The 21,651-nt window shown below is 38.9% G+C and overlaps 1 protein-coding gene across 3 annotated transcripts in view; it reads left to right on the plus strand.

Annotated features, from left to right (window-relative positions):
• The window catches only part of MAEA (macrophage erythroblast attacher, E3 ubiquitin ligase), a 47,757-nt gene extending 26,935 nt beyond the window's left edge, over nt 1-20,822 (plus strand). For all 3 annotated transcript variants that reach the window (XM_058024190.1, XM_058024188.1, XM_058024189.1), the window contains 6 exons: nt 7,177-7,299; nt 10,221-10,297; nt 16,188-16,296; nt 19,123-19,256; nt 19,940-20,135; nt 20,520-20,822. In XM_058024190.1, coding sequence (XP_057880173.1) covers nt 7,177-7,299; nt 10,221-10,297; nt 16,188-16,296; nt 19,123-19,256; nt 19,940-20,135; nt 20,520-20,615 — 735 coding nt within the window. In that variant the 3' untranslated portion in view covers nt 20,616-20,822. The remainder of the gene's footprint in view (nt 1-7,176; nt 7,300-10,220; nt 10,298-16,187; nt 16,297-19,122; nt 19,257-19,939; nt 20,136-20,519) is intronic.
• Nucleotides 20,823-21,651: the final 829 nt, after the last annotated feature.

Genomic DNA, 21,651 nt, shown 5'->3' on the forward strand with positions numbered 1-21,651 from the left:
AGCTGATTTAGAGGTGCCAGGATTTAGCTTGTGCTGCTTGGAGTTACCTGCAGTACCAGGCTATAGAGAGCTGCTTGGAAACTCCTTTAAATGTGTTGTGGCTGTACCCAGTGTAGGCATGGCAACTCTGAGTGGATTGCTGTAATGAATGTCTGGGTGTGTTAGTTTGAATTTCAAAGTGCTGCAATTCCTGCACAGCCTTACATCTGCAGTTTGTCTCAAGCATCTTGAGGAATTAGAATTATGTAAATGTGGAATAGTCAAGATTGAAGCAGAATAACAAACTTCCTCATTACGAATCATTTGACACTTCAAAAGCCAACAACGTGAATTGTGCTGTGATGTTGAACATCTTGGTTTTTTTCAGTCTATTTAGACTAAGTGGGTTACCTGTAGTGTATCATAACTGAGCTAATTTATTACAAAATACTTACTCTGGAAGGCTGCTGATGCAAGAAAAATTCTTGAATTGAAGTTTTATCTAAATGGGGAATGATGATGTCACCTGGAGATTACCCAGGAGTAGAAGAGGTTTGGGTTTAGTTATGCCTCTTCTTACTGTCCTTTCTTCCTGCCAGACATTCCCTCAAAGTAGAAATCTTACCTCACATTTAACACTTGCTCTTACTGCTACGTTAGATGACAAGATAATGTTTTGTTAGAGTGTGTGTAGCTGCTAAGACAGACTGATCCTGCATGGACAAAGGCTGCAGGGCGTGTGCTCCTCTAGCAAAGGAATGGTGCCTTTCCTCTGCTAGAAGAGGCTGTGACAGAAAATGAGGCACTTGTTTTTCTGCCCAATGATGCATCTTAAGCTCTAGAGGCTTTGTCACACTACAGTAGTGTAGTCATTTATTACTGCACTTAGCATGGTATAACATGCTGATGGGTAAAGGTGCAGCCGTTTGCTGAGCTACAAAAATTGCTGAGGCAGGAGCAGAGGATGCGTTGGGAAAACAGATTGCTAATAACCAACCTCAGTGCTTGCTCCAACTCTGAGGCTCTTCAAGCACTTTATGTCCTTGAGTGAAAGGAGCTGGATGAAACACTTGTTTGTGCTTGGCTCTGGAGCAGCCAGTGCCAGGATATGGATAGTTTTGGTGACCACACTTTGGAGAGCTGTTGGAAAAACTGCATGGAGGGACAGGATGACTGGAGAATGTTATGGGTGGGTGCTTTGGGTATGTGTGAGAGCAGAGGTCAAATACCAAGGAGTTTTGTAATCTAGTCAGATAAATAGAAGTTGGACACAAGTTTAGAGCATGAATCAATCACTAGAACTAATTAACAAAAGTACCAGTATCCTCTAATGCTGCACAACCTTGCTCTTCTGACAGACACTAAGTGTAAGATCCTGGGATCCTGCAAAAACAACCAGACAGAGCTAAAGGTTGGTGCTGTGGTGAGGGTATGGAAGATGCTCTCATGTGAAAGCTTGACTGTACACCATGGGTACTCTGTTTACTTGGTAGACAAAAACATTTCTGCCTCTTCTGTTGATAAATCTGTGGTTTGGCTGTCTGTTTTTGCATTTTTCCCCAATAACTAGCTCTGCAGCTGCCTTTGAGTAGGACATTCTGTCAGTTACTCTCTTTAGTTTCTCTCTAATCCTGTTAATGTGAGTAGCATTATAACACTTAATATAGCTTAATGATCTTCAGACAATGTTATTTTATGAGCAGAGTAAGGAGGCCCTTTACTGTTAATTTGTGCCCTACTTTAACTGGTCTTCAGTAATTGTGGTGGTGCTGTATTGTCACCACCTCTGCCATTATTTTCTTAATTTGTGTCTCCCTTCAATGTTAGTGCAGTTTATACATGCTGTGTTGACTTTGAAGGAACTGTTACTCCAGCAGCCTTGGATTGTGCTCCCAATTCCTGTTACTGCCATCACAACCACCTGCACTGTCCCCTCTTCACCTGCACCTGATTTTTGCTTCCTGCACTTGTTTTCAAGTAGGCAGTGTGACTGTGCTGCTCTCCAGGCTTCCTGCTCCTGCCAAGTGATGCCTCTTTCACTGCTTCCCACTGTGGAAATGCACTGATCTCTTCTTTCCTGTGCTCTTACCTTGTAACTCCTTGTGTTTGCTTCTCCCTGAGCTGTGTAACAGCAATCACAGCCTGACATGATGCCTGCATTGCCTGTGTGTTCATCACAGGGGAAGTATTAACAAATGAATATATTACTGCAGCAGACCAAATTGACCTCTTTGTTTGTAACTGTTCATTAGTGCATTTCTATTTCACTTCCCTAGAACTCAATTGTACTGAAGGTTGTGTTGCTGTGGAGAGAATGAGAGTAGTCATTAAAAGCTTAACACAGCTTTTTCTGAAGTTGTTGTTTGAGTGATCTAAGTGTTCATTGTATTTCATACACAAGTAGTTTACCATGCTGCTGAACACTGGAGTGCATCAGCAAAGGCTTTTTTATGAGGGTAGTGCTCTTGTGCATGTAATGTGTACAGATAGACAGATAGTCAATCTTACTAAAGCTGTTATTGGTACATAGTCTTGGCAATGAGCCACTGATAGCTTGAGGCATACTGGCCTATTTTCAGTTTCATATTGATGTTAGTAAGCAATTAAAAATAAACAATTTGCATTTTTGAAAAAATACATAAACAGCATCCTATGATATTATGAATTGCTTATTTTATACAACACATAGCCTATTTTATGATGCTTTTTTCCACTGAGGATACTTACTTTTCTACAAAATGCTGCCTTTTCTCACTGAATCAGATGTTTTATTTTATCTTAAGCCTAACATTTCTTTTTTGATGAATTAATCTTGTTTTGAAAATGGCTTATAGGAGATCTGAAAATATCAAGTATTGGGTGTTCTAGTACCCATTTCTGGTTGGTTTTGTGCCCTGTTAAAGATTCTCTTTTCTAATGTGAAATATTCTGGGGGTTATATTAATACACAAATGTTCATATGAATTAGAAGGGATTTTATCACACATTCCTTCTGATAGCTTTCCAGACTTGTGACTGGAGATCTCATAAAGTAAAAGTACTTCAGCTCATGTGCATAGCGAGGACCGCTGGAGAGGAATGACTTGACCTGATTGCTCCAAATTTTAAAATGTTACATAAAACTCCTCATGTGAACACTACATGAATTTCTGTAGTTATTTTACTACTGCAGAAAAGATGGTTTTGTTCTTTTTAAGTAATTTCACATACGATCTCATGCAAAGTTGCTATTTTTGTTGCATCTGGTGCTGAAAATTCTGAGCAGCTTTCCTGGTGAATTTAGAGCCACACATGTAGAGCTCTGGGTTTTTTCCAGCTCACTGCTGAATTCTCTTAATTGTGCACAGCCTAAAGTTACAGCCTTTGTTTGGCTTTAAATTCAGTTTAAAATCACATTTTTATATATATTTGCCAGTTTGGTTCACAACTTTAGAATAGATGTAGCTGTGTTTAATTTTAAATTCATGTGAAGCTTATATATCTGCCAGTTAAAACAAATTACCTAACTGCCTTTATACATACCTTCTCATTATTTCACAGCTATTATTCATCACAATATTCTTGTGAATCACTTTTTCTTTTCTGTGACACAACCACATAAATTCATTAAGTCCTGGGCCCCTTTTATTTGTTCTCTTAGTTTTGTTGTTTCAGACTAGTGTTCATTTTTGCTGCAGTCTTTATCTCCAGCGAGGACGGGCCCTGCTGAGGAGTGAGCCCAGCCCAGCCCTGCTCACACTCAGCAGAGTCCAGAAGCTGTTCAGAGGAGGGGATGTGCATAAACATGCCTGGGATGTTCTCACTGAGAATCCATCTGAGCAAATGGGATCCAGCTTTTATGTTGGCCAGGAGTATGTATCTAGTAATCGTCATCATAAAGGCATCCTCATTCCTCACAGGATTTTATACCTAATAATTGGAGTTCTGTGCAGAATCATGGGGTTGGTAACCTCCCTCCCTGGAGGCACTTGCAGCTTAAAAAGAAGCAGTGATATTTTAAAAGCTATATATATGTAAATCAGGCAGAGCACAGGGTGATGGATAGCTGTATTCTTGTTTAAATAAGTATCTCTGCTTTCACTGGAGTGACTTTAGCCTTCATGTGCAGTTTTCTCTAATAAAATGTCTTTCTCTGGAGTTTTCACTGTTGTAATGGAATTAAATAGTTCTTTTTATCATAAAGTTCACCAGTGTTGAGATAGTTACCCTTCTAAAACCTGGTTAGTGACTGTTGTATAGAAGGGAAAGTTAGTTCATTTAGTCCAATACCATTTTTTAAAGCAGAAATTATGAAATTCATGTGGCACTCCCTGGTTTGTACTGTGCTCCCCCGAGTGTGTGGGTAATTGTTACCAATACTTAATGGGATGTATTCTCCTCCTTGAGACATTTGAGGCTATTTTTCAGTACAGCTGTAAAATTAAATGAAAGTTTCATGTAAATCAGTCTTCCTGCCCAACCTCAGGTAATTGTGTATTTGCAATCAAGTGATTTAGGCAAAGTTCTGACAAGGCACAGAGGCTGGAAATCTGTGCTAAGAGTTATGGTTTGATCCAGCACTGAAAAAATCAGAGTGTGGGGAAGGGTTCTCCTTATTCTGCAGCACGGGCAGGAAAGTATTGCAGCCCCCATTTCAGTGTGAAAGCTGAAAGTGTGAAATGAAGGGAGATGTTTCTGTTGTAGAGGGTAATTAAAGAGTTTAGAATTCCTCTTTAGTTTATGTACAAGTCAGAAAACATTTGCAATGGTGCTGAATACTGTCATTTCAAAGGGGAGTGTGTGGCAACAGATTTCTTGCTTCTGCTTTTCCTGCACCTGCAAAATCAAGTGGCAGTATTTCTCTAAAACTGTGTATTTACATTTACTTAATTTTATATGTAAATTATATAAGAGAGGCACTTTGTAGCAGCCTGTGAAATCTTAATCGTGTTTTGGGAGCTGAGAAAGACCATGTTTCTGTATGGTCTGCAGCCTGTGCATCTTGGAATTGCAGAATACTTTCAGAAGGCTGCTCAGGACTGGAGTTTTAACGGGGAGTTGTTTTGACTGGAACAGGAGACACTTGTTCCAAATGCTGAACTGGTTCCTGCCCAGCCAGGATGAGGCAGACAAGTTGTACTCCTGACTGGGCTGTGTAGCAGAGCTGTGCCAGTTTTGCTAAATCCTCTGATTCTCCTTTCTTCTGTTTCCTTAGTCCTGGCTAAGGAGGAAGCACCAAGAGCAGGCGCTACCAGGAAAGATAGGAAAGTATGGTTGGATTAAAAAAACAAACCTGTGTGGCATGTGGGGTTTTGAAAGGTTTATTGCCTAATTGTATCTTAGTATTTTTGCAGTAATCAGTCTGCATGATTAAGATTTCTAACTGCTTATAATCAAATGTAAAAGCTATTCCTGTCTCTACAAAAGGATTTCTTAATGCCCTTTTATATTGTTTCTTAACTTTCTATCAAGTGAACAGGGAAGAAAATCCTATTTATTGGTGCAATTTAAATGTAATTGTTGGTTCTGAAAGAAACTCTTTTAATTTAAAATGTTCTCCTCTGTTTTCTGGATACATAATGTCTATTTAATAGAGAAGGCTGCCAAGCTTTGACTTCTTTTGGCAGCCACGAATCTAATTAGCATTTCTGTTACATAGAACCTGATTCATTTTAAATTTTCAAATGCAATGTAGAAATTCTCTTTATTGAACATTTTTGTCTGTCTCAGCAGCAATTGCAGTCTTTTTGCTCATAGTGGAGGGCTGCTATACCAACACCTGATTGATAAATACAGATAGCTGGGATTCTCTCACCAGCTCGTGGGCTTATAACAAATGCTGCCCTTATGCTTCTTTATTTTCTTTTGTAATGAAGCTTAAACTATAAAAAGCTAACAAATGAGATTAAACCAGTGATTTGTTTCTGCTTAGCACATCCAGCCCTTTTTTGATGTAAAAACAAATGGTTTTGTTTTAATTTGGTGTAAAAGCAAATGCTGTTCACTAAGAGAGCACAAAGCTCAAAGCTTGAGGAGATGCATGGAGATGTTATTGTTTGTAACTTCAGTGGGATTGTCTTCCCACTGCAGCTGTATGGAAGGCAAGCAGGATAATTAATATGACTGCATTATGTGTTACACTACTTACACAGAGGAGTTAATGGGCAAGAGGTTTTTATATGGTCACCTTATGATGCACAGGGGAGTAATGCACTTTCCTTCCACTTGAGCATATCATCAGGGAAGCCTCAGCCCAGCAAAATGATTATTCTCATGTTCTTGTAGGAATACTCTGAAAATACTGTTGTGGAACAGGCTGGCATTCTTTCAGTTCATTTGCCAACACATTGATAAAATAGATTTTTGGGTTTTTAACTCTAAGGGTATGGGGAGAGTCCATTGAAGTCCAGTCTCAGTGTTGTCCTATAAACTTGTAGCTGTCTGGATTCTGAGCTCAGTCTGACTTACCTGGGTTTGATACCAGTAGAGCTGCAGGAGGCCCTTTATTCTTTTGATGGTAAATGGTTTTGTTGGTCATACAACCTATAAAATAAATGTTAATGTTTTGGTTTTAAAATTCAAGTAATGAGAGAAAGATTTAGTAAAAGCTGCAAGTTCTGCTGCACTTTAGAGATACATGTGGTTTGTTTAAATTTCTGTAAATAACCATTCTGCTAACCCTAATATGATTTAGTTCACTTCCCAGTAGTATTAGACTTCCTGTATTTATAAGGAAAAGCTGGCCAATGGAATGCCAGATGTGAATGTGATGTATAGCTGATGCTAGTTCTGGTTTTTCTCTTTTTTTTCTCTTGCAAGGTAAAACTTCTAAGATTAAGTGTATTCAGCTATTCTGACAGATTGAAATGCCATCTATTTCTGAGAGTAGTTTAGTTCACTAGAGCTATGGTAATATTTGTGATGTTCAGCATGTCAATTATATAAAAGTCTGCAAGACTCTAGGGTTAATCTTCGTTTTCTTTTTTGTTTTGTTCTATTCTGTTATGTAACTAGACTCAGAGAGCTGTTGTCGCTATCAGAACATTCCAGTCCATGGAAATATCCTGTAATGACTTTTTTGCAAAGTACAATTCTAAAATCCAGAAGTCTTGAGAACAAAGTCTTTTGTGTCTCTGTATTCCAACTTAGTTGAAGAATTGTTGTGTGAAGTATGAGTACAATTTAACAACATCTTCCTTCCTTTTTTGTTTTTTGAAGGATTTGGTAAATATTGAGATGTTTTTGACTGCTAAAGAAGTGGAAGAGTCATTGGAAAGACAAGAGACTATGACTTGTTTGGCTTGGTGTCATGACAACAAATCCAGACTCAGAAAAATGAAGGTATGAAAATACAACATGTTCATATTTTGCTTCATTTGTTGTCTAAACTACTTGTATGCTGGATGTGGTCAGTATGTTTTAAATTACAGGTCTTGTATAAAAGTAAGGACAGTAAGTATAAAATGTTCTTAAAAGGCATAGGTAGTTGGAGCTAAACAGTCCCACAAATGTCAGACCTGGAAGTGAGTGATAGGTCATCTTCTGGATTCAGTGTTGTCTCAACAAATGATGCTCAAATAAAATAAAATACTCAGTTGGGTTTAGTGTAATCTGAAAACAAAGGGAGAAACATGTAGTGTCTTAATGCATGTAGACTTAAATTAATAACTCTGTGCATCCTGCTGAGACTTTAACTCTTAAAAATGTGTATTAAGAATGAAATTAGGTGAAATTCATTCATAATTTCTTCTCTCAGGTTTAAAATTTCTGAGAGAAATTTGATGCAGATTTTAGTCTTAGTAATTTTTAACTCTTGAATATAAGAAGACAGAACTTGAGAGTAAAGAATTCACTTGCTGTGAGAAAATACAGAAACAAAAGCTGGAATCTAATCAAGCAATAAACACAAAAGTCTTCCTCAAGCCATTGAGTACCATGGGCTGAACATGCTGTGTACTTGTTGCTGTGCAGTCCACTTAATTTTCCTTGTCTCTTAAATTATGCATTTATAAACATGCTGGAATCTTTTATAGGGCTTGCAGAGATCTGTTTTTAACTGATATTGACCAAAATCCCTGCCTCCCTGAAAGAAGATTTATCTTATTTTTTAAACTAAGTGCTTTCTTTAACCAAAAATGTTTGAGTGCCCTTAACAATAAGCAAGGAGTGACATTCTCTGTCACTCAGGGGTGCCAAACTGAGCTGAAGATGGGATGCAAAAGTCAATGAGGCAGTGATTGTTCTAGAGAAAATGCTGGTCTTGTTATGGAAACCATTAAAGGAAAACCAGAATTGGTATGTAAACCACACTGTATAATTATACTGCTAAAAAAAATCCCCCTTGTGTAATCTTAATGTTAAGTAATACAAGAAATATAATCTGAACGTTTTGCTTTTTCATCCCCAATTTTCAACAGGCAGTAAATAAGGAAGACTCTTCCTCATCCTCTTTTTGAAAAACAAAGTACAACAAAAATCTATTTCTGCAAGCCTTATGCTTTTTTAATTTTCTTTTTTTGTTTCTCTTTTAATCACACAAAAACCAGAGCTAAGGCTGTGAGAGATCAGAGTTGGAAGAAGAGAAATTACTATGCTTCTTTTTGAAACACAAACATTTCTGCTGCATCTAGTTGCTTAGCTACTCATCACTGTTAATGTTCTAAAGTCCCAGCCACCACTACCTGAATGCCAGCCTGATCTAAAATCTGAACTGTTTGGTAGCCTGGGAAAGCAGTCCTGTCATCTTTACAGATGTGAGCTATCTGAAATGCTGTGAAGAGCTGCTGTGGGGCTGTGTGAAGGTACACAGAGCTGGAATATGCATCATCTGATTGTCCAGGACTCTGCTTCTGGTTACACCTGTCTGCAGAACCCTGGGGCCATTGGCTTGCACCTCACTTGAAAATTCATTTGTTTGACATGTGGTTTTGCTATGGAAACGTCCTAGCAAAAGAGGAAGCCCTGGGATTTGGTATCATTAACAGTTAAAAAGCTTGATCAGATTTTTAGTAGAAACAAGCTTATTTAAAATTCTAGATGAGGACTTGTGTAGATTTGGTTAACAAAGATAGTCCTATTGAAAATCTCAAGAGGAGAAATTTTTATTTTCTGCTAAATCTGGGCTTGAATACAGAAAAATGCATATTTGGAAAGTAATTTTTTCTGTTCCTTAAAGAAGTTAGTTTTAACATCTGAAAGAATGCATCATTTTTATGTTCAAATGGCTTGTGTTTTAAATCTTAAATAAGCAGTTGTTGCAATGTGTGCATTAGTCACCCCAGGCAGCTAACTGATAGAAATTTGGAGTTGCTCAAATTCCTACTGAAGACACTGAGGAATTTTGATGTGTCAGTGCTGATGGACAATAAACAAAAGGCAACTATTCATTACAAACATGGTTGAAGAAAAAACACTCAGCAAGTGGAGTAGGGGAATACAGGGAATAGAGTTCTGTACATGATTCAGAGCACTTTGGGGTTTCGTTATTTTCATAAGGTAATAAAACAGTTGACTGTGTCCCCATAAAGAAGCATAGTGATTTGTTCTTTTATGGGGAGAGATCTTTTTCTTTTTAATTCCACATATTCACAGTTTTTTTATAGATTTTGTGAACTGGTTGTGGAATTTGATTTAAAGGGACACTCTCAACTTCATTAGGCTTCAAATTTTACCTTTTTCCATAAACAGGTAAATGCCACTTGGTTTTCTTGTTTGAGATTGTTTCCAGCATGGCTTTTAGATGTTTGACAAGAGGAGTGGGATAGAAGCTTGAAGAAAGGGAGGGAGGGAATTGCAGCAACTTAAACTTTGTGCTGGTTTTTGTTAATACTGGGGTTTTTCAAAAGACATTCAAAGGCTTGATTCTTCCTTGCAGCCTTCTGGGTAGGCCTGTCTAAATTAGCACATAGGCCCAAACTCCTGCTGACTCTACTGCTTTAAATTGTGAGAAAGTCCAAGGAAACCACCTACTGCTCTCATTTGTGTCTCAGGTAACAAGGCTTCCAGTCTTTAGGAAGAAGTTCATCCCTGCTGAAGTTGTACAGGAGGCAAGAGGAGGAGGAATTTGTTTGCTTTTATGGAATTCTGTGCTGATCTTGTGTGTAGAGTCAGCATTTGAACTTTTTTTGCATGAATGCCTAAAAGCAAGCAAAGCAGGTTGCATGTTATTAACAGTTTCTCTTTTGTTGTGCACACAAGTCGTTAACAGAGCGTGCGGTGCAGCTTTGGCACCATCTAAGAGCCTGTCTTGTGTTTCATCTCAGAGCTGTCTGGAGTTCAGCCTAAGGATTCAGGAGTTCATTGAACTCATTCGACAGAACAAGAGACTGGATGCTGTGAGGTATGAAATTAGGATGCTTTGCAAACAGTGTTCTTAACAAGATGGTATTGTGCTTCATTAGAAACATGTGATTGTTGCTGCAACACCCAGAAGCCCTGTAAAGCCTTGGAGGGTCTCCCCTGGTATTGTCATCAGTCTTTGGATTTAAGCTGGGCTTGGACTTTCTTTAAAGGCCAAGTGTCATTCCACAGATGCACCTTCTTAAAGAATTGATGTTGTCCCTGAAACTGTCTTCTTATTCTTCTAAATCAAGCTTTAGAAAATTAACCTCCTTTAAAAATCAAATGGATTTTCTGGTGGCATATAGTGTAATATATAAATATATATTCACCCTTAACTGATTTTCAAGAGGTACAGCTGGCTTCTCATGGCAATTCATTACAGTTTTAATTACCAGAAATACTAAAAGGTTAATGAAGCCTTCATCTAAAGCTTTAACATTTCAATTTTGACTGATTCTGCTCTGCTATCTTCATTAAACTTTTTGTTCTGCAAGTTACCTGCAAGGCCATGTTCACTCCTGTATTGATGCCTAATTTAGAGTTCTGTATGGATGTGGGTGGGAGAGGGATGAGCTGTGTTAGGCTTTCCTCACTCCATTCTTCTGGCTCCAAATGAGGAAACCAACTCAATATCCATTTTTACCTGCTCTGAAGTAGTTCAGTGGGACTACAGAGAGAAAGCAACAATGCCCAGTGGGGTTGTGAATCAGTGACAGAAGTGCAGTCACACCTCAGCACTGCCTGACTTAACCACAAGAGAGTTTTCTGACAATGCTTTAGTACCAGCACATGAAGCAATTTATACATCCAAGTTAATGGTCCTGAATTGAAGGTGGAATAATGTTCCAGGATAACAGAGGAAACTAGTCTTGCTGAAATAAGTAGAATTTTGATACTGGGACAAAGAAATGCATTGATAATTTGATAAGCAATGACCTTGCCAGCACCAAAGAATGGTGCAGGTGGCAGAACTACTGGAGCTTACATGTGCACAAGGGAGGGAGAACTCCCAGCAGGTTCTGGTTTGTAAGAATATTTAAACCTAAAGAGAGGTGAGAAGTTTGTGGCCCAACTTGAAGCTTTGCTGATAAATCCTGATAAGAACACTGTTGCCACATAATATTCCTGTGTTAAGGAAGTTGCAAGTTCTGCTGCCTTTAAACCCAAACTAGGTACTTCAGAAACTGAAACTTGTATTTGTGGCAGAACTGATTTTTTGGTCAGAGCAGCACAGAGGGACAGAAAACTACCATCATGTATTCACAGACTGAAAACATTCTAGCATATTCCCAAATCTGGATGGAGAAGCTCTCCTGCAGGGCAGAGTTTTAGGGTTGTTTTCAGGTTTTATTTCTAATTTCATTCAGATGCATGGCTTGCTTTGAGCTAATATCATTCCTACTTTGCCCTACTTGCACTTAAATCATCTTTGCTCTGGTCCCAGCCAATGCAAATGTGCAATCTGATGAATTCCAGCTAATTTTAATGTTAATAATTAAAACCAAACATAATTAAAAACAAAACCTACAAGATAGCATTTAGATGTGTGCACTTACCCTTTGATAGAATTATCAAATCCTAAGGAATTGTCAAGTACTTAAGAAAAGGATGAAAGAGACTCAGCTCCATTATGTCTTCTGAAGCCCACGGTGCTCTTTATACCAAATGAATACTGTGCCTTTAGCTTTATTCTCAGTTTGTTTCTTTGCCAAGTGTGCAGTCATGCATCTTAACAATGAGTAGTCCATGCTCTAAAAACTATTTTCTTTGAGCTACAGCTTGCTTATGTAGCTTGGAAACCAGGGGGCAGGCACAGAGCTGGAATAAGGAAATAGGCTGAGAACTGGGACAAAGCAGATAAGGTCCTTCTGTATTTTATTGTCACTGGATATTTGTTTCCCTCTCATCCCTTTTCCACATCAGAAGTGGTAAAATGTGCAAGCAGTGAGCCCTCAAGAGGCCACAGCATGCTTTGTGTGGAATAACCTGTCTGGGGTTTACAACTTAAAGCTCCTGTCTGTATGGCAAGCAAGGCATCCATCCTGAGTGCTGTTGGGGTGAAGTGTGTGTATTCCATGTACCTGCTGAAATTCAGGGCTGACACACATTTTACACTTGGCAGTTATAGATTGCTACTCATGGCAGGGCTGCTGTAACTTCATAACCAACTGTAAAAGGAAAAGGAGCTGTGGAAGTCTTTCTGTATCTTAATTGACTCCTTTCTAGGAGGATGAGTTTTGATTATTTTGTACATTCAGACTTCAGCATGTCAATGCTTCCTTTCAATAATGTGGCTTAAAAACTCTAAGTTTTTACCATTGCATTCTACTTGTTTGAAAGTAAATAAGTAATGAATAAGGGAGTACCTTTGGGGAGGTGTGGCATAAATCTCATTGCTTCTAGCAAACCCTTGCAACTTGTGGTTTTATTAGCTTGCTTCTGTTAAGTGCCTGCAGCAGGATTCTTTCAGTATTGTGTCTGTGGTGCAATAAATAGGTCAGGCATCCATTAGAAAGCAGAGAAAGAGGCTGTTTACCAAGGAGTTTCCTGGATGAGTGGAACTGGGGGAACTGACATTTTGTAGAAACGCAGCTGGTGTTTAAATAAGTTTGAAAGCTTTTGCTGCCTGCTGAGAACCTCTGAAGTGACATTGCTTTTACATTAAAATGATGTGAACTTTAAAATTATACATCTTATTTAATAAGTGTAGCTTTTAGAATGAGTACAAACAGACTTTCCTCTAAGGTGCCTTATCAGAGTAGCCTTGAAAGTGCAAGTTTCAAGAATGTAAAAAACTGTTCTTGAATACAAAGAGTAAATCTCTTAACCTTAAATATAACACAGTTTTTTGCCTAGTATCATTAGCCTTTAACTCTCAGTCTCTAGAGCTTTTTTGTCAAATTTGTACCTACTAAAGTAACAATGAATGACTGATGACACCAATTTCACACTTTCAGAGCTCTCACTAATTTCATTCTGGGAAATCTGACAGCATTTTGATATTTTGCTCTTATGCAATGCCAGAGATACACAAAGTTCTCAGCTAAAAGCTTAACAAAACATCATGTGCACTTCTTGTTCTGGGAATACAAAGGACAAAAAGGAGTAAATAATAGCTGATGGTGGGCAAAGTTAGGGAAAAATGGCTACAGTCTATCATTTTAGTCAACTTCCCTCCTACAAGGATGAATGAACACTTTATTTTTCTAGTGGGGTGCAGTTGAACAGGGGTACAAATGTACTTTTGAGCCGTTTAAGTATAAATTCTGCTGGTTGTCATAAGGGTCCCAGATAAAGGCATTCAGGCATTGCCCAGAACACTGAGTAGAAACAAGTCCTCTCTTGGTAACCCCTTATGTTTGTGTTCAGTTATTGCTACTGCCCAATAAATATGTTCATTTCTATCTTCAGGCATGTGTAGACATCTAAGCTGGGCATTGCAAATGTGGATCCTTTTGTAACAATTTAGTGAACTGTCGGTCTTCAAGTCTTTGTAAATATTTGCCAAGTACAGTATATCAGCTGTACCTGTGTGGGCTGGAGGGGCACACAAAAGATGATGAACTTTGTTCTTGCAGAGTTTACAGGATCATTCTGGGATTTGAAAAACAAAATTTTCTGCCTATTACTTAGATCTGTCACAGGAATTTAGTGACTTCAGGGATGGTCTGTTGTCAGGATTTAAAAATTATTTTCCTGAAAAATTCAGCCCCCTGCCTTAGCTATAGAGACTCATATGTGCTAATGGTGGTAAAAACATGGCAATTAAGCATTGTAATGTTCACACAGACCTCAGGAGCAAGCCAGCACTTGCACAGAGATGGAATTAGCTGAATGACAAGGAAAGGGGTGAATAATGGCATGAGGGCAAATAAGGTGTAATTCCACTGTTGTGTATTCCCAGGTAACTTACAGTGTTGTGTCTTGCTTCCCAATCTAAAAAAGACTTGAGTGCTATGAATTAATGAACTTGCTCACCTTTGAAAGATGCCTTGCTCCATTTTAATTTCTCAGTGGAGGGAGTTCAGCCATAGCATGCAGACCTTGTGGGAAACTTCCTTGTTGTTTTTTAAAGAACACAGGAGAGAGGGAAAGTCAGGAGATACAGACTAACACAAGGTCACTCTGGAAACCCAACTCCTTGTGGCTGAGCCCAGAGAGGCACCACATCCCTGTGTGCTCAGTGCTACAAGGCTGATGGCAGGGAGGAGAGCCTCAGCCCTAAGCAGGCTGTGCAAGCCACAGAACACAACTGCGCTCTGAGCAGTTCTTGTGAGAAGATTTTCCCCTTTTTCTCTCATGCATGCACAGATAATCTCAGCTGGTAGATCTGAATTTTTTTGTTTGTCTAATCTGTGTTTGCAAAAGTTCTCAATTTCATCTGCAGCTCTCCACAGTTGTTTTAGCTTTCTTCCAGTGTGTCCAGGCTGTCTCTTCTCCAGGCCAGGGGGTTTGTGCTTCTGCCCTCATAACAGTTATCACCTGGGGAACAATGTTTTCATTCCTGAATTGCTCACCCAGCATAGGAAATTGGGTGGAAACATTCTGTCCTACATAACTTCCATTGCTTCCTGGCTTGGGTGGGAGAGGAAGTGGGAGTACTGAAACACTGCTGAAGTGACTGTTCTCATGGTATTGATGACCTCAGTGTACTTGTCAAATTCAGAATTGGAAAAAAAAAATAACAACTTGACTAGGTTTTCTTATTCAAGCCATGAAATGGGGATTTTGAAAATACTGTCTATTCCTAACAGTAATTTAGGAATTAATAAAAGACTATTCAAAAGTTTAAAAAGAGCAAATTCTTAGCGGAGGACTTGAGAGATGACTTGGTATCTTTCCTGCAGAAGTCACAGCACAGGGAGAATTCTCCTACACTTATGCAATGCCAGAAATTCAGTGTAATGCTGGTTCCATACCCAGCCTGCTGTGCTACATCTGTGCACCACTGAAAACAGGAGCTTTAGCAGAAATGCTGAACTAATCACCAGTTTAAAGGCTGAAGGTCTTCCTGCACACTTACACTCCAACTTGAGAATTACTGATCTTGTGAACACTAGACCAGGGAAACTTTCATACAGGCTTTTAAAGTAGTTGTATATCCTCATAATCTGTAATAATTTTGTGGTTTCTTACTACTTCCTGAAAAATATTAAAGTTTGTATTTTTTATTTAAATATGTTTCTGGTAATTCTATCACTTATTTCAAATATCCAAGCTTTCAGCCATGTGTCTATCCCTTACAATCTGTATGTGTTAAAGCACAAAAATTTATACTGAGGTTCTAATTAATTTTTTATTTTCCTGGCTAAAAAAGGTGCTCTTAACAAGGGGTTTTCTATTACATTGCCCTACAATTTCTTGTAGTCTGCACAGGAAGTGATACTGTCTTCAGGCCTATACCCCTGCCTCCAAAGAATCAATTATTCAAAATAAACGTTGCAGTTATTTGAACACTCTTGATGTGCAATGGGTTTGGAACAGCTGATTTTCAGCCTGCCTTTATCTCACTGGTGAGTGTATGCCAGAGGAGTGTCATACACTGAGCCTGCATGAGCAGAGGCATTTTGTCTAATAATTATGGTTAATAATCATTCTTCTAATAATCGTGGTTGTTTTAGTTCTAGGTGAGACAAGAGTTCACACTACAGTAAAAAGATTCTGGTTTCTAAGAAATCACAGTGTAAAAATAGTAATTATTAGTCATTCTTGCATTCCCATTTGCAGGATGTGGTTTTTCCAAGTCCTTTAAATGTACATAGAGCACTCCTGGAGTTCATACATTGAGAGCAGAATCTGTAGGTTTTCTCTGAAGCCTTCCATAATTAAGTGAATGTACTTGATTTGGAGCCAAGGCTGTCTAATAAAGTATCAATTCTCTGTTTCAGACATGCAAGAAAGCACTTCAGTCAGGCTGAGGGGAGCCAGCTGGATGAGGTTCGACAGGTGATGGGAATGTTGGCCTTTCCTTCAGACACTCATATCTCTCCCTATAAGGTAACGCTGAAATTCTGTGCTGCAGCACAATATGAAAACAGATGTTCTTTTTTCAGCACAGGAAAATACATTGATAATATCAAGTTAAAGTTTTTTTTTTAAATTTTACTTCCTAAATTCCACCTTTGTAAGAGTTTTTAATTTTAGTAACCAGTCCTTGTACATTAATCGAGAAAATATTTGTATTGTTTCAGCTGGATTGTAACAGTAACATGGATTGACACTGAGCTAGGCTTACCATGAACCCAGCATTAGAGATCTGTGGGCTGGAAGCACAATAATTAAATATACAGCAAGAGCAGAAGATGGGCAAGTACAAAGGAAAAAAAAAAAGAGAGAGTCTTGTTCAACATACAAACCTGTGGATTTAATACACCAGCAGCAGTTCTCAATTCTGCTCCTCACATTACTGTTGTTGCAGTGGTTGGGATGAGGAAATGAAGGATGATTTGAATGATGTGAAAGCAGTATTTTTGTTCCTCAAAATAAGTTTTCATTTATTTGGACTATGCAAATGGATGTAGATATTAGTGGTAATATCTACATCTAAATTTAAATCAAGCACAAAATTCACAGATAGCTGTTTCTACAGACAGTTCTGTGGTCATGTGCTAATTCACTTCTTTTTAACTTGCTTTGGAGGCAGAAGGTAGAGAAGAGCTGAGTTGTCAAAGCAAGACAAGATTTCCATGAAATGCCAAGCCAGTACTGGCAGTGCCAGTATAAACACATTTTCTAAACATGATGATGAAATCATGGTTTAACAAAACAACCACACAAAAAAACCCTGAAACGAACAACCCAGAGAATCAATTTTAATTTCTTTGCTCATCCTGGAGTCCTGGAAGGATCCTGGTATTTTGCATGCTAGATTTGATCTAAGTCATGAATATAAATGATAGATGTGTTAGAAGACTGGGTGTAAGATAGAATTTATCAATATTTTAGCAGTTAGAAAGAAATAGGTAGGAAATAAGAATCCTGTGTTTTATTCTAAGGGCTGGTTTGGATGGAGTGTTTCAGTGAGGGAGAACAAGGAGAAATAGCTGGGATTGTTCCACATACAACCATACAATGAGAGCAAATTCCCTAGTGCTTATGGATATGACTTAAAGCATTCTAGTTTATGGCAGTGAAGTTTTGAGATCTCTAATAATTACCTAGTTCACCACAATTGCAGCACATGGTTGGTTGGAGTTACCTTTAGTATCTTGACTATGAGTTCTGTGCATAAATGGCTTCCTAAAATGCCTCTTAAGTAAATTCTTTTTAAATCTGTGATAAAGTTGGTGAGATCATATCTCTAACCAGGTGATTTTTATTAATCCAAGGAAAGAAGCATCCTCAATAACCAATGAATAGAACTTTCTCTGGCTTTTCCTCTGTCAGGACTTCAAGGAAAACATTCACTGCTGTGGCAGAACAAGCTGTTTTCTTTGATATCTGTTGAACAATCTTATGTCACTTTGCCTCCCACTAGACCAGATTTCTTGGGGCCAAATCCAACCTGGTCTCCAACAGCAGAGTCACTGAACTGTGAAGGTTGGGAAAGGTCTCTGAGATCATCCAGACCAACCATCAGCCCAGAACCGTGTTCTCATCTTGGTTTTCTCCAGGCTAAACACCCCCAGCTCCCTTGTGCTCAACCCTTCCCCAGCTCTGTGTCCTTCTCTGGAGCCACTCCAGCCCCTCAGTGTCCTTGTGAGGGGCCCAGAACTGAACACAGGACTTGAGGTGTGGTCTCAGCAGTGCAAAGTTCTACAGATGGCACATCCACAGCTTCTCTGGCACCCTGGTGCAGGGTCTCACCACCCTGACAGCAAAAAGCTGCTTGCTAATGCCCAGTCTAACCCTGCTTGCTTTCTGTTTGGAGCCATTTCCCCTGTCCTGTCACTCGATGGGAGGGAGTGACTCCTGTCACAAGTCCCTCTCCAGACCTTGTGTGGCACCTTTAGGTGCTGTAAGGTGTCCCCAGATTGTTTCTCCTGGGTCCCTCGGTGTAGCAGGCAGAGCTGGCAATATGAGCAGTATAGTATTTATATGATAAATATGATATAAAGGTAAATAAGCATTGTCACTCCTCCTGACCCAAGGGCAGGTTATGGATACAAAGGGTAAGGAGGGCAGGATTAGGTGTCTCCCTGCATAGGTGACACTCAGTGTATTTCCAAAGGATCTTCCCTTCTTGCATGACTCTTCAACAGCACTGCTTTTAAAGCTCACTGTATCCTTGACCTGTGGGTTTAGTTCTTACTTCCATGGAAAGAAAAATCCTGACTTTAGGTAACATACAGCATTAAAGAATTTTGTCTCTAAATGAGTAGCTTATGCAAGCTTTCTCTAACCTGGGGTTGTGGCAGCTTCTTCAAATTGAAATCTTTTTGTAGAATTCTGTAAATATTATGTACTGTAATTGACTATCAGCAGAATTAGCCTGCCTTAAGTTAAAAAACACTTCTGACTTTTTGATGTTAATGGTTCAGAGGCTGCAGAAGAACCATTCCACAGTGCTCATGTTGTTTCCTGTGTAGCCCAGCATTCTGGGAAACTAAATGGAAGAAGTAACCTCTTTACCAGGATTTACGTATCTTGATTAGAACATTTGGTAGGTGATGGAGATTGAATATTGCTCCAGCTATTTTAAATAACACTTGTGTTAATAAAGTAGTGCTAAAAGGTACTTTTTAAACACTATATATTGGGGTGTCACTTCTGGCTTGTGATGGGTTTGCACAAGTGAGTTTGGCACAATTTGTCACTCCCAGGCTTTTGCTCCCTGGGACAATCAGATTGAAAGCAACTTATAGTTGTGTTGTTTTTTAACAGGATCTCTTGGACCCTGCTCGATGGAGAATGCTGATCCAACAGTTTAGATATGATAACTACAGACTACATCAGCTGGGAAACAATTCTGTTTTTACTATAACACTCCAGGCAGGCCTTTCAGCTATAAAAACACCGTATCCTTTAAAGCAGATATTACTGGGAGTGAAAAAAAAGCCATGTGGGGGTTTATTTTTGGTTTATGGAGGCTTTTCAGAGAGCTCAAATAAGAAATGTGGCACTTCAATATTTTTGCTCATCAGTTGTTTAAATGGGGTATAAATTGGTCACTATTAAATTAAGGGGAGATCATAATTAAGAGCATTATGGTTAAAAAAAAAGGCAAGCCCAAACAAAAATTTTAAGGTAAAATTTAACATTGTGTCTGGTTTGGCTGTCATTTCATGTCTGAAATTAGTGAATATGCCTGCAAGGGTTACTGAGCTGGGTCAAAATTACTGGTTTTTAAGCACTTAAACACAAATTGACCTGCAAGGTTTCCATGAATATTCAAAAATAGCTGCATCTTTTGAAATTTCATTGGGTTTGTTGGGCTGGAGAAGGGCTGGTGCTGCTGGAGTGCTGCACCTCAGAAGCTGCACCTGTGCCAGACATGAGTTTTGCTCACTCTTGTTCCTTGAAACAGAGCAAACCCTTGATTCTTTTGTGTGGACATGAAACTTGAGTGAAATGTTGTGTGCATTCTGCCCCCTGGGCTCTGCTGGCACAGCTGATGATATTTCACATTCCAGGTTTCCATACCGTGGGAAGCTCATTGTGCTTTCATGGTGGTGATTGTTCCCTAACTTGCTGCTAACAGGCAGTGTTACAAAGAGGATGGGAGCTCCAAAAACCCCGACTGCCCCGTGTGTAGCAAATCCCTGAACAAGCTGGCTCAGCCCCTGCCCATGGCACACTGCGCCAACTCCCGGCTCGTGTGCAAGATCTCGGGGGATGTCATGAACGAGAACAACCCTCCCATGATGTTACCAAATGGATATGTCTATGGCTACAATGTGAGTGCTGCACTGAGGGCTGAAACAGCAGCTGTTGGAATAAGCTAGATCAAAATACGAGCTTAGAAACTCAGAAGCTGGAAGAATACTTCCTGCAGTAATGTTTTGTTAAGGACTGTATATTTAGCTGCTTAAATTGGTCTTAATGAAGATATATTAATGGTCACATGCCTAACTATGTGAATTTATAACACCAGATCAAATGGCATTGGAAATCTTTCCCTCCAGAGAGCAATAATGTAGAATAAGTAACTTCTGGGGGCAAAGATGTTTTGACCTCAGACCACAGCATTTTTTTTAAATTAAAAGTTCATTTCCTAAACAGTTGAATAGTGCTTTGAATTACTGTTGTGAATATTATCTTTTGGTTTCCCTCTTTTTCAGTCTCTGCTTTCTATCCGTCAAGATGACAAAGTAATTTGCCCAAGAACCAAAGAAGTCTTCAACTTCTCACAAGCTGAGAAAGTGTACATCATGTAGGTGTGTGCCCGCAGGATGAAGTGCCGCTGGGATTTTGACACAGAGCATCTTGGCATGCCCTGCAAAGGGGGGGGCCTTAATGTGTGGCAAAGAAGCAAAAGCTGCCACCCTGGGGAGCAGACCTGTCGGTGGCATGATTGTTTCTTGCGACCAAAGATCAATGAGCAACAATAAACACTCTTGAAAGGAAAAAAAAAAAAAAAAGAAGAGAGGAATTATGACTTAAGTTTGTACTTGAATAAAATACACAAAAACAAATTTTGATTGTTAAGGTTTTGTAACATAAGGTCAAAAATTGGACTCTTCTCAAAGAAAAGTACTTTCATCTTCTAAAGGATAGCTTTCTTTAAAGATGGACACTTGCACTGGGGGAAAACTTAGAACAGATTTGAAATGAAATCCATTTTTCTTCCCTCTTTTTCACAATTGTCCAAGACCCTTTTGTTATCAAAGATCTCAGTACTACCAACGTGTTCTCCTTTAAGCTCCTCTTTGCCTTCTTTATGATCCTCTGGTGAAGTAGTCCTGAGCGTGAATGATGTAACTTATTTCCATGGGAAGATATTTTTGATGTCTTTGGCACGGGGTGGCTTCTCTGGAGGATCAGATAGGGACTGCTTTCAAGGAGTATGAAGTCTTTTTCCAAACCCAAATATTTTAAGGAGGTTGCATAAGTATCACGAAGAACTGAGAACATTTCAGGCAAAATCCAATGCTTGTTTAAATGTTCTTTTTCCAGTCTACCATAGTGTTAAAGTCCTTCTAAAGTTATTAGTTATGTGCATAGGGTTCAATATGAAATCATTAGTGCTACTGCCTTATTTCTTGCTTTGAGAATGTACTCACATGACAATGAGCTGGTATTCTTAAGTGTTGGGCGAAGTTTCTGAAGATGCCTTGCAGGATGATTACATAATTTTAGGGTCTAAATAGTATTCATTACTGAAACTAATAGTTCAATTTTAACAACTGCAGAACACATCCTTATGACTTTTCAAAAGAATTAAACCATTGTAGTTTAAACAAAACCATATTG

This window comes from Melospiza georgiana, chromosome 5 (assembly GCF_028018845.1).
Source record: "Melospiza georgiana isolate bMelGeo1 chromosome 5, bMelGeo1.pri, whole genome shotgun sequence".
Lineage (NCBI taxonomy): Eukaryota > Metazoa > Chordata > Aves > Passeriformes > Passerellidae > Melospiza > Melospiza georgiana.